Here is a 13680-nt window from a genome sequence, read left to right on the forward strand (position 1 = left end):
AATACTTTTTCTCTGTTCAAACTGTACAGAAAATAAAAAAACGAAGTGCAGGTATATTACTTCATTTATATTTTTTCAAAAGATAAAAATAAACCAACAAAATGAATTTATTGAGTTTTGGGGAGAGGTATCCTTTGACATGGCCCTGCTGAATTTCATTAAGCTGTCTCTGACTCAGCTCTACAACTGTAGAAGGGGAAGCCTCTGCTCAAATTTTCCCTAGGGCTGTGTTGAGTCCTTTTTAGAGAAGTCAAGATTGTAGCCACATAAGAAGCTACTATTGTTGGCTTCTCTCCAAGGCATCCAGTTGCTTCTTTTCTTTTGTTTTCTATCATTTATTCTCACTGGGGTCCCTTCTCTGCCTTCTTCTCTTTTCTCAAGCTATGGGGTTAGAGATGAGAAAAGTTTCCCTTAACTTTTGCTATTTTCCTAAAGAACCCTCCAGACCCATTCATGTATCAGAAAACACAGTCTGGATAGGAGACCAGTGGGATGGAGTCTCCATGTCCTCTGCCATGCCATTTTTGATTTTCCAGGTTGGAGATTGGAATATAGTCTCTCCTAGAAACACTTCTTTAGTTGTATCCAACTGAATGGTAGGTTGTAAGGTACAGAACTATGGTTGAACTAGAACCCAACCTCATTGGTGGCAGTGAGTGCATTATCATAGACTTGTATCTGTTATATACTTGAGTTTGAAACCTGATTCTAAACTAACTAGCTGTATGACCTTAGGCAGTGACTCATGCATCTTTGGGGAATCTCAGTTTCTCTTCTATTGCTTTTATTCTCTTCTGTTGTTAAGGACAGTGGTTTGCAAACATGAAAGCACTACAGAAACTTCTAAATTCTGTAATACATTCCCTGGGGCTCCCTTCACCAACTTTTTATGGCTCAGTGGGTTGTCCTAGGGAGTCAGTCACTTGAAGAATACAGAAGTTAAATGATTAATTCAGGGTCACCCAGCTAGTGTTAAAGGCAGGACTTGAAACTAGATATTTTTGACTCCAAGCTTAGTAAAGTTATTCCTGTGACTGGATGCCTCTATATTATTGTGACATGTTGGATTAAATATGTTTTTAAGGGCTCTAGGCACTGAACAACCAATTATAACATTGCTTCCATGGGGAAATATTTCCCATTTTTTAAAAAAACTGACTTAGAATTCACACTCCTTTTTTGAAACACACTCCTTTATTAACTGGGATGGCCTGTTCTTTGCATATTCCATAAGGAACATGGCCCACCTCCCAAAGTTCTTTGGCCTTGGATAAACTGAGAATATATCTTGACTTTTTGCTTATTATGGGTATGTGACCAACTTTGCGAACATATATTACATTCACTTGTTTCTTTCTTGTACCTTATTATCCAAATTCAATATACTTCTTCCATTAGAGAAATTGGAATATTCACTTATGTGGGTAGAAACTTTGTTTTGAGATGGTGTTTTGTTAAGATTTCACCCTTGTAATAGTCATCAACATTGCCATAATTGGCAATAAGTAAAGTTTAATGTTGGGTCTTGGGATAAGCAAGAAAAAAAGCTTTCAGGGTTTCATTTTGAGGTTTTCTACAATAGTGGCAGAATTATTGTTCCTTTGGCAGTGTGGACCTTTAAAAAATGCACCTGGGGCTCATCCACTGGCTTTCATTGCTTTTCTTCAGTGCCACCATTTTCATTCTTTTACAAAAGCCTTTGCCTCCTACTTCCAACAAATCATACACTCACCCAACTGTCTCCCACCAACTCAATGGTCACTGGATTCAACGTGCAAATCCCAGCATTGCCTCCTTGGCTTCTTTTTACCTTGTATAACATACTCCTCATTTTCACATCTGTTTTACATCTTCACTTGAACAACTATGACTACACGTGTACATGACAGGACAAGAGTACACTCAACCTAGCCACTAGTTTGCCACAGTTTCCTGGCTATTAACATCCCCCTGGTCTTTTTAGGCAGCTCGCTTAGCTGTTGCTAGGAGGAGGGCTCTCAGCTGTGTAGCCCTGAGGGTGAGAACTAAACACTAAATGGCGTTTGGAAGTATAACACTTGTATCTTAGGTAAGGAGAGCAGAAATGCCACTTGATCCATCCTGTTAGCAACATTAGCTGTTAACCCAGTGTGAGGGTCAAGAACCCTGGGACATGGCATGTAAATGTGAATCAATATTTGTGTAATATCTCAGAAACCCAAGGGCCTTGGACTACCCAATAAAAATGTTCTAGGCACTTCCAGGTGAAAGGTTAACTGTCCCTACAGGGATGGAAAGACCTAAAAATCCTCCCCACCCCACAACTGATTTGACCTATGTTAATTACAAGTTGACCTATATCTAGAAATTTGAGCAATGGAGATAGTGGTCAGCAAAGCATTCCTGCCATTTAAAGAATGTTTGTACACATGCACAGACAAGAGACTATACAGGTGTGAACTGGTGAATATAAGTATGTGCTGTGCTTGTTCCCTTGACTATGTACCTGGTTTTGTGTGTGTGTGTGTGTGTGTGTGTGTGTTCAAGCACGTTTTTTTCCTTATCTTCTTTTTTGGTATATTCACAAACTTCCCCAAAGTTTGTGTATAACAGTGCATTTGTGCCCTTGACTACAGCTATACCTACCCAAGTATGGCTATCTGCCTTTTTTAATGTAGGCATAAGCATGTGCATGCACCTATTGCAATGGGTATTATTAAATATTGCTCATCTCTTGAGCATCCACAGTGGCTAAGTCAAATTGACTAAAATACCCCTTGCATGTATACATATAGTCCTACTAGTCACGATGGGTCTCAGGGCTATTTTCTTTGCTAGCTTTGGCGTTTCTTAGTTTAGAAGTCACTCTGAGGACCTAGAGTAGCCATTCATGGATTTTTTTCTTCCCTGAACAGTGGTGGCTGGATCTAAGATCCCAAGTCTCAGGAGGAGGATGCCTTTGCTTCCTTCCTCCTGCTAGACGGGTAATGATGGCCTCTTCTCCAGTTGAAGAAGCTTCGGTTGGGCTGAGATCCATAAATCCTCTTCACCCTTCTTTTTCTTCTTCTTCTTCTTGTTCCTTTCTGACTGCCCACTGTTCTTGCCTGACCTACTCCAGCAGCAATGACAGCATACGAAAAGGAGGGCTAAAAGGACCAGGACAGGGAGGCCCAGGAGTATTCCCAGACATATGGTGTTAAAGATGCCCTGCTCATGTTTGGTATAGATGAGGCTCCAGAGGTTGCTGAAGAAAGAGCTGATTTTCTCCATGGGAGTTGATTAGAACAGAGTGGAGTAAATCTTTCTGCTCACCAGCTTTTCACTGAGTCTGTCTGTCTGAATGTCTGTCTGTCTCTGATGTATGGTCCTTCCTTTGTATCTTGTCTTTATGAATGATGAAAAAGATCCAGAAATCTCAGCAGGATAGCACCTGAGAAGACAAAAGACAACAGTTGAGGAGAATGGTAGCAAGTTCTGTCAGTAAATTATGGGCTTTAACCCAGGATAGGCTAGACCTCTTCTTTACCCTATGTACATTTAAGCCTGGAAAAGGAGGGTGACATTAGAAATAAACTCAGTTGGATTTTGTGGGGGAACAACTACCAAAAAGAGGGAGACTACACAACAGAAAAGTCATCATCATAATAAATAGAATGTATACTCCTTGAGGACTGAGACCAATTCATTTTTTTAATATATATTTTTTATTATAGCTTTTTATACAAAACATATACATGGGTAATTTTTCAATATTAACTCTTGCAAAAACTTCTGTTTCAAAATTTCCCCTCCTTCCCTCTAGCCCCTCCCCTAGATGGCAGATAGTCCTATACATGTTAAGTATGTTAAAGTATATGTTAAATAAAATATATGTATACATATTTATATAGTTCTCTTGTTGCACAAGAAAGATTGGATTTAGAAAGAAGGTAAAAATAACCTGAGAAGAAAAAACAAAAATGCAAGGAAACAATAACAAAAAGAGTGGAAATGTTATGTTGTGGGACCAATTCACTTTTGTCTTTGTAGCTGTGAGGACTTTGCATAGTGCCTGCAGCATATTGGTTTTTTATAAATACTTGTAAGTATAGATCACTTACGTGACTCTTTATATTTACATAGTAGGCAGTATGGCTAAAGAGGTATGCTATGGTCTGTAAGTCTATGATAAAGGATAGATTGTTCTTCACCTTGTTTTCTGCTTCTTATTTTTATAATAACTCATTTTTGGCTAGTGGCACAAGATTGATGGAATCTGATTCTTATTGACTATTCCCCCATAATCATTTCCAAACTTTTGGTCCTAGAGCCAGGAAATCCTGAGTTCAAGTCTCTCTGACCCACATTAGCTATGTGTGACCCTGTGCAAGCTGTTTAAACTCTGCTATCCAGGAAACTCTCCAAGATTATAAATTATAGGTGAGGGGCTGATCAGCACTGCTTTAATAATTCTTTTCCTTATCCAGAGGATTATAAAGAGCTTCACAAATATTATCTCATTTAGTCCTCCTAACAATCCTGAATCCAAGGATGACTCTATTATATTGGATTGTCTATCATATAAATAAATAGATGATCAATAATAAATAATATTCAAATGTATGTATATATGTGTACATATGCTTTAATGACCTTAGGTTTCACAGGGGTAGAGTCTGCTTGCCAGATTATAATTTCTTTATGAATCAGTATTAGACACAGTGTGATTGAGTCACTTGCCCGGAGAATTCACAGTGAGTACTAAAACCTGCAGAGTTTCTTGGTCCAGGCTGCTTTCTCTGAAACCCCATAGGTGGTGGTTACCTCTTCCAGCTTTAAATGATGTTAAGATTCTGTGATAAGGGATGAATTGTTCCCTACCTTACTTTCTACCCCTTGTGATTATATTTAATTCATTTTTGGACGGGAGCATAAGATTTATAGAATGTCACCATTTCTGACTATTCCCTATAATCACTTCAAAATTCACACAAGTGTCATGGAAAAGAGGCCAGAAAGAGATTTATTTCCCATCACTCTCCCAGATTCTAAGCATTATAGCAATAGATGCCTCAAAAAGACCCAGAGACACACAAAATAAACTGCAACCCAAGCCCTTTTTGAGTTTAAGTTTATAAAAACTATGTGACTACTCTGACTTAAAATCAAATTCATCATTTAATCGAAAAAAAAGGTGTGAAAATTCACAAGTCAAGCTCAGGAGATTCTGTGTCCAGACTCTTGGGCCTGGAGAACAACAGAAAACGGAGCAAACACCCAAACTCATTACACATTCTCCCTCTGCCTAAAACCAGCCCTTTTGAATTTAAGAGTCCTCTGACAGTATTGCTAGTCTTCTTTCCATGGAAACTCAGCACCTACTTTCTTCAGATTGGCACCTTGTTTCTTCAGAGACAATGTTTCACAACTGACAGAAAGCTAGCTCCAGAGATCTGGGTTCAATTGCTATCTGACAGGTTCTGGTTATATGAGTTTGGAGAAGTCATTTAATCTCTCAGTGTCCTAGAAAACTCTTTAAGGGTATAAGTTGAAGAGAAGCTGCTGACCTACATAGACAAAATCTCTTCTCTCCTCTCTCTCTCTCTCTCTCTCTCTCTCTCTCTCTGTCTCTCTCTCTCTCTCTCTGCCTGTCTCTCTGTCTGTCTGTCTGTCTGTCTCTGTGTCTGTCTCTGTCTCTCTCTCTCCCTCTCTGAAATTTCCTGTATCAATGAAATCACAGACTCAGATTTGATCCTTTCTTCATTCTCATTCATTCACCCACTTAATCATTTTATAGTATCTATTAAAGTCCTACTGTTCACTGAGAAAGTACAATTATGAATAAGTTCTTGGACCTATCCCAAAGATCTTAAATTTACAAAGTATTATGTAAATTTAAACACTGATTCATAAGATCTAGAGTTGAGACCCTCTAGCTCAGGAGTGAGCCTGAAGATACAGAGATGGTATCACCTGGATGGCAAATGGAGAGTTCAGGCTCAAATCTAGCCTTTTAGATCAGTCTACAACCTTATGACTCTGGATTCTGACATCCAGTAATAGGGATTGAGGATTGGAGATTGGTGGAGGTTTTTGCTGGAGAGCTTTGCAATCTTCAGGCATGGCAGGAAGCAGCTGAGAATGCTACAGTCTGACTCAGGGAGGAGGCAGGAGGAGATACAGTTGCTCAGTGTAAAGTTATTAAGCCTGGCAGCTAAAAGTCTTTCTTCCCAGGTCTCCTGAATATAAATCTAGTGTATGTCTTCAAGAGAACTACTGATTTTCTTTTCCATCTTTTTTTCTTTCTCTTCTGCTTTGGCTTCACATCTAAACCTAAAGCTATTATTTAGACTCCCTAGTGGCTAAAAGGCCTATGCTGAAGTTTGGCTTATTAACACTTGAGACCTTTTTTCCAAACATTCTAGAGCTCCCAAAAATCCTCCAGAAGGATTTCTAAGCAGGAGGAGATATGAAAACAATTTGAGCATGTTTTTTAAAGGTGCTGTTCAAAATAAAGGAATTGTTATAAAGGTCCCATGTCAGGACAAACAGTTATGAAAAAGGAGATAGTGTCATGAAGACCAAGTTCAGTTCCTGCCTCTGACATAGACTGGGTCATGACCCTGGATAGGTCATTTAACTTTCAAGTGTCCCCAGAAAACTCTCCAAGACTAGAGGCTGCAAAGCAATTGTTGGGGAAATGTCCTAAGAGCTCCATAAAGAAACAAAATCATAGGTCCATGTGATACAATTCTAACTTTAAAATTAAAGAGATGATTATCTCCTCCTGTTCTTTTTTTGACCTGCTTCCAAAATTTGAAATATATAATATAATTATTGTATAATAATAAATATAAATTATATTATATATAAGTAGGTGACCTGTGATAATATATATTATACATATATGAATACATACATATATATGCATATATATATATATATATATACACACACACACATACACACACACCTATATTATCACAGGTCATCTAGTTGTTTAAGATGAGTTGTGATTCACAGGGGACCTAGCCCTTTAACACCGGTCTACCACTTTATGACAGTAAGTCTGGATTCTGGCATCCAGCAATACCAACTGAGAATTTCAGTTTGGTGAAGTCTTCTTGCAGAAGATGTTTGGAATCTTTGTGAGGCAGCTGAGAACGCCATGGGATCCAGAGAAGGGAGGGAAGGAGATGCAGTTGCTCAGTGAAATGCTATTGCGCCTGGCAACTCAAAGGTTTCCTTTCCTCCTAGCCAGTCCTCTCCTCATCTGTCCCTTGATTTGCCCCTAGTAGGCAATGGAATTTAGATTCAAACTCAGTTTTCTGAGTACAGGACCATTTCTCACCTATACTGGTGTCTTCCAAAGAACATATTTTCTCAGCAGTTCCTAGTCTTTCCTGGAGTCACTGTCTGATTCTGGGGTTCAGTATATGATCTCTAATCATACACAAGTCACTTTTTCTTGTGTGTGTGTGTGTGTGTGTGTGTGTGTGTGTGTGTGAGAGAGAGAGAGAGAGAGAGAGAGAGAGAGAGAGAGAGAGAGAGATGTACCTCACCAGGAGGTCCCCAACTTGTGAATTCTTCTGCTATGGCAATCTATGATACAAAGAAAAATATAAAATGGTTCTCAGTTCACTTTGGCAGGGACAGTGACAGAATGGTGGCAAAGGGGACAATAGCTGCCAAGAAGCACAGATTTTTAAACCATCCATAAACATTAACTGAGCTATTGGTATTCCAAATATGAGAGCTTTGTATGGCTGTGAGTCATGGAAGTCTGAAGTCTCTGAAGAATGGAAGTTGTGGATTACTCAAAATGCAAAAAGGAGGCATGAGGTAGGCGTGAGCAACCTGCAAGACGTGACAAATGTAATAGGGGTTTGAGAACTAAACAGCATGCTATGATTTGTACTTCCAACCAGCATTACCATTTAGCTCTGAGAGTGATTCGGAACTTCTTTATCTTTGGGCTGAAAAGCACGCTTGAGTCACACCTAGAAGATCTTAAAGGCTTACTCTGTTGTGCTTTCTCTCTTCCTCTTTCTCTGTCTCTGTGTCTCTCTGTCTTTCTCTCTGTGTTTCTTTGTCTGTCTCTGTCTCTCTTCCTCTCTCTGTCTCTGTCTCTCTGTGTCTGTCTGTCTGTCTCTCTGGCTCTTTCTGTCTCTTCTGTCTTTTTCTGTCTCTCTATCTCTGTCTCTGGTGCTCCTTTCTCTCTTTCTCTCTGTTCCTCCATCTCTCTCTCTCTTTCTGTCTCAGTCTGTATCTCTCTCACACACACACTGTCATAATATGTATTACTTATTTCTTTTACTTTAATATTTCCTGTACCTTTATTTTGACTCAAAAACAAAGACTGAGATGCCTCAGACTTTTAGTTATTATACAGAGCTAAATCTCTAAATGAGGTTTAATGAATGTTAGGAATTTTCTCAATTGGGAACTCTGAGCTATTGATTATATTAATAACTTTTTTATCTGATATAAGTTCATAAAACTTCAGAGAAAGGGGAACCTTTATATTGTTTTTAAACCAAGAGTGAACTAGCCTTTGCACTTGGATATAGCCAAATAAATTGCCATCTTAGACATGAGAAAGTAAGGGGGTCAGGATCGAAACAGGAGAGGTCTAATTGAGAGGCCTAAGAAAGATTCTTATCTATCTTCCCTAAAAGAGAAAATGGAGAGGAAAGGATAGAATATTTTCTGCAAGCTCCAGTGTATACAAGGAATTATAAAAAAAAAAAATAGGGCAAAGGGTGTATGTAACTAAACAGACATGTGATAAAAAATAGATGAACTGGCCAGAATAAGAATGAGGAATAGCTGATGGACAGTCCACAGTCTTGGTGTTCTGTTAGTATCTTCTTGATTTCTTATCCAGCATCCATTCTTGCTGTAAAGACTTGGGGAAGGACAACCGGTATGTTGGGTAGATCCCAATGTAGCAAACTTTCAGGAAGTCATGGATAAGAGTTGTATAGCATAAGCAGACATGGTTAAGTTGCTATGTACATCATTGGAGGGAATAGTCACATCACTGAAAGCACAGATTCACTGGAGAACTGGAACATTCAATACCAGCCCTCTCCACCCTGACGGCCCAAACCTCACCTCATCTACTGAACTATATAATACAGTGTCAGAAAAATTCCTCTGGTTACTAAAATATCCCATCCTTTGAAAGCCAAGTGTTATTAGAAAGGAGGGCACAGGATAGAACCTCAGGCAGTGGTTATTAATGGCACTGCACTGGCTACATATTTCTTGATGGTTTTCCACTTGCTAACATGGTATGCTCAGATGCCCTCTAAGAGACGTGTAAGTACTGTCCTGTACATAGTGTTAAACCACCAGGAAATATTCGGCTTGTGGAGGATTTTGTTGCAATTTAAACATGGCTCAGCTACAATGAAATGTTCAACTGAATTTCCCCAAGTCGATCTATTCATTTATTATTTCTGATTTTCGGCCCTTATTGTGAAATCCTTATAAAACATAAAATTTCTGTTCTATTTGGTCTGGGGGGAGGCAGACATTCGGGGTCCTGGAACCCCCTCGTGAGACCTGTTGCGTTTCTATGGAGTACAGAACTCAGGGCTATAAAGAAACTTCCCCAAAATTCAGGTATACCTGAATTAGAGTAACCTTGATAATATTATAATGTTGGCTGCAGATGCCCAGTGAAGGGGAAAATATTCCTTCCTACTTAAGGTAATTTATTCTACTTTTGAATAGCTCAAATTAGGAGTTTTTCCCTTACATTAATTCTAAAATTGTTTTTCAACCATCAGCCAAACATCACGTATCTTGCACTATGCTATGTATTGGGATAAAAAGGCAAACAAGGAGACCATTCTTTCTCTCATTGGTCCTCTTGGGTCAACCATGATGTGTCTAATCTTTCTTCCACATGCTTTAAATACTTCAAGACAGATAGTATTTTTCCTGCACAAGTGTTTTCTTCTCTAGGCTATCCCAACCCCAATTCTACCATCTGATTCTCATATCCCACGATCTCTTCAGCATTACAGTTGCCTCTCTTTGGACACTTTCCAGATTCTCAATGTCTTTTTAAAAGTGCGCCCAGGACTCATCAGTCATTCAACAAGTACTTATGAAGCGCTCACTATGTGTCAGGTGTAGCACTATGTGCTGGGGATAAATACAAAGAAAAACATTTAAACTCCATTTTACTGATGAGGAATCTGGGGCTCAAAAGAGCTTTAGTGATTAGTCTAAGTTTATGTAACTGGTAATTCAAAGGTGGGATTTAAACCAGAGTTAATCTTCACTCCATGTTTAGCACTCTATGCTGTGCTCTACTCCAATAGAAAAGGGAGACACTAAACTATGCAGAAGGATCCCCTTGGGCAACCCATTTACTTGAAAAACCACATATTAACATTATCTATGCTTTATTGTATTTTCTTGAATTTTATTAAATATTTCCCAGTTATATATACTTAGTCTTGGTTCAGGATACCGTCTGGAGGATAGTGGGAGTTGTGGGCGGTAAGCTGGGTTTTGACCCTTCCACACTACATCATGTTGCCTCCAAAGAACAAAGGGTGAAGGATTAAAGTTTTAAGTGTTAACAAATCACTATTCCTGTGTCTGGAGATTTCCAGTAGAGTAACCCTGGGGGATCTTTATTTGTTTCCATTTAAAAAAATCAGTTACTTGGACAAAGGTTTTGCAGCATGATATATACCATGAACCATATGATATAATATACTCTGCTCCCCTTTATGTACCCTGCCAATGACACATACCTAGCAGGGACAGCAATGCACATGATGATAGAGTTAGAACATCAAAAGATCTTGAAACGCTAGAGCACTGGGTTGAAGCTCTCAAGAGGAAATTTTATAGAGATAAATACCCTTATACTCAGGTATAAAAAAAGCAGCTTCACAAGAATAAGATGGAGACACAGTTAGACAGCAGTAGTTCTGAATAAGGTCTGGGGTTTCAGTGGACCAGAAGCTCAATGAGAATCAGACATTTAATGTAGCTGCTTAAAAGAGCAGCATTGAGAGTAGAGTTTCCAAGGAATCAGAGGCAACCATCTAACTGTATTTTGCCCTTATCACTTTCTAATGTTACTTACATTTAGGACAGCTAAGGGGTATAATAATAGACAAATCACTGATTGGAGTCAGGAAGAACTGAATTCATAATTTTGTCTCTATTTATTTCTAGGTGCCAGAGTTTAAGAAAAACATTGATAAGCTGAATAATGTCAGCTTAATGATAAGCTGACATACTTTTTGGAAAGTAGGAAGAGGAGAGTCCTTGAGTCCATATCCAATGGGCACTGACAGATGGAACTGGTTATTTAGCCTATAGAAGAGAAGAATTAGTTGAGGGAGATCTGAAGATAGCTGCCTTCAAGTATTTGAAGGACTGCTATATGCTGTTATATGTAGTATCTATTAGATTTATATTTGACTTGGAAGGACGGAACAAAAAGCGGTAGGTAACAATTGGAGAAAGACAGGATAAAACTTCCTAAATATTAGTTTTCAAAAGTCAAGACACTATATTAAGCATTGGGAATAGCAAGAGAAGCAAAAAGTAGTCAGTCCCTACTTTCAAAGAGATCACAAGGTAGTGGGGGATAGGGTAGTTCCCCCTCCCTGGAGCTCTTCAAACCAGAAACCAGATGAGCACTTGTTGGTTACATCACAGTAGGGAGTTCTTTTGTGTATATGTTGGATTAGAGGCTTATTGAGATCTCGTAAATTCTCAACTTTCAAAAATCATGATTCTGATGGAATGTTATAGTTGGAAGGAATGTTAAAGATTCTAAGTTCATTTCTTTGTCTCTTGGCTCAGTCCTATCACTTTCTAAGCCAACTTACATTTAGAGCAGTTAAGGGGTGCAATGGATAAATCACTGAATTTGGAGTCAGAAAGTGCTGAATTCGTAATCTTGCCTCTGAGATTTACTTGCTGTGTGATACGGGGGAAGGGAATTAGTCTCTCTTAGCCCTTGTTTCCTCATCTGTAAAATGGGTATGATAATAGCATCAACTTCCCAGGGTTGTAGTGAGGATGACAAGAGATAACATAAGTAAAGTATTTTGTAAGTCTAGAAGTGATGTAGAAATAAAAACTATTCTTCTTCTTCTAAGCTCCTCAACTCCCTTGACCTTTCTGTAGCATTTGGCATCATAAATCACAGCCCTCCTTCTTGATGAGGCCCTTTTTCTTGGGTTATATGATATAGCATTTTCATAACTTTTATGTTTCTCTGATTATTCCTTCTCATGGCCTTGATAACCATGGCTCTTCCTTTTTTTTTTTTTGACCCCTAAATTCAAATGTCTCTCTAGTCTCTGACTTGAACTGTTTTATCTTTAATATCTCTATCTTCTGTTTCTTCTCTCTTTCTTTTTTTCTTATTCTATAAAATAGAGCTGTTTATAATGAATGGAAAGATTGTTGGGGAATGAAAAGCACATTCTTCCCCCTTCCCTCTTCCTTCCCTGCTTCAGTCCCTCTGTCTCTGTCTCTCCTTCTCTCTTTCCCTTCTACTTATTCATTCTTTCTCTTTCCTTCTGCTTCCCTTTCTCCAAAAGGTTTCTAATAATGGAATAATTCTTTTTCAAAAAAGTCCAATTAATTTGAACAACATTTTCTTTCCTTGACTTCCTTAAAATTCATAAGGAACCAAACCAGAAACAAAATCAATTTCCCAATCCTATTAACAAATCAGACAGTTCCCTCTGTTTTGACCCTATTTGGGAAACTTCATGATATCTCTTGGGATTAACTGGAAACATATTGGTTATGTATATACTGTCTCAAAACAATTCATTAAAAGTAAGAAAACTCGGTTAACTAAGTATCGTTTTGCTCTGCACAAAGCTTTTATCTGAATTTTCACAGAACTGATTGGTTTAGAGGTTGAAATGACCCAGTGTTTGGGTTCTCTGAAGATACAGCGTCCTTCCTCATACTTTTAAAAATTATGTAACTTCATTTGTTGGCTGCTTCTCCTTCACTTACCTGAGTGAGAATGGAAAATCAGCCTTGAATATCTACCTTTTTGGAGAGTTCCACATTGTCCTTTGTTGTTTTTTGCTTTTATATAACTTTCATTTCCAAATAGAATTCTTCTCTTCCCTCGTTCCTGACCTACAGAGACATTCCTTATAATAAAGATGAAAAAAATGAAGAAAAAAACAGTCTAGGGAGACTGTATTAATTGTGTCTGCCAGTACATGAATTGTTTCACATTCATGGTCACATGATCATAGGTATAGATCTGGAAGGAATCTCTGTGGCCATCAAGTCCCAACACTCACTTTACAGATGAAGAGACTGAGGCATACAGAAATTTGCCAATGATTGCACAGGTAATAAGTTTCAGAATCCAGGTATTTTAACTTCAGAGCCAGCACTTTTTCCAATGTATCACAGAGTCTCTGGGAATCTCTCTTCATTTTGCCTAAAATATTTATTTTCCTTTTCCCTTGTCTTAGCATCCTCTGGTTGAATTACTCCAGGAGTTCACAATGACAAAAAGGAGAATTTGTAGCACCATCCCTGCAATCAGGAGTACCTGAATTCAAATCTGGCCTCAGACATATAACACTTCCTAGCTGTGTGACCCTGGACAAGTCACTTAAGCCCAATTGCCTCAGCAAAAAAAGGAGAATTTGAGGTCTGTCTGGTCACTTTTCATAGACAATGGAAAAGAGAGAATAA

At 38.5% G+C, this 13680-nt stretch overlaps 1 protein-coding gene across 6 annotated transcripts in view; it reads right to left on the reverse strand.

The window, feature by feature from the left end:
• Positions 1 to 1175: 1175 nt before the first annotated feature.
• KIAA0040 (KIAA0040 ortholog) overlaps positions 1176 to 13680 on the reverse strand; it is a 41851-nt gene continuing 29346 nt past the window's right edge. For all 6 annotated transcript variants that reach the window (XM_012547679.2, XM_012547680.2, XM_031936927.1 and 3 more), the window contains one exon: positions 1176 to 3409. In XM_012547679.2, coding sequence (XP_012403133.1) covers positions 2956 to 3249 — 294 coding nt within the window. In that variant the 5' untranslated portion in view covers positions 3250 to 3409 and the 3' untranslated portion in view covers positions 1176 to 2955. The remainder of the gene's footprint in view (positions 3410 to 13680) is intronic.

The sequence above is a fragment of the Sarcophilus harrisii genome, chromosome 4, assembly GCF_902635505.1.
Source record: "Sarcophilus harrisii chromosome 4, mSarHar1.11, whole genome shotgun sequence".
Lineage (NCBI taxonomy): Eukaryota > Metazoa > Chordata > Mammalia > Dasyuromorphia > Dasyuridae > Sarcophilus > Sarcophilus harrisii.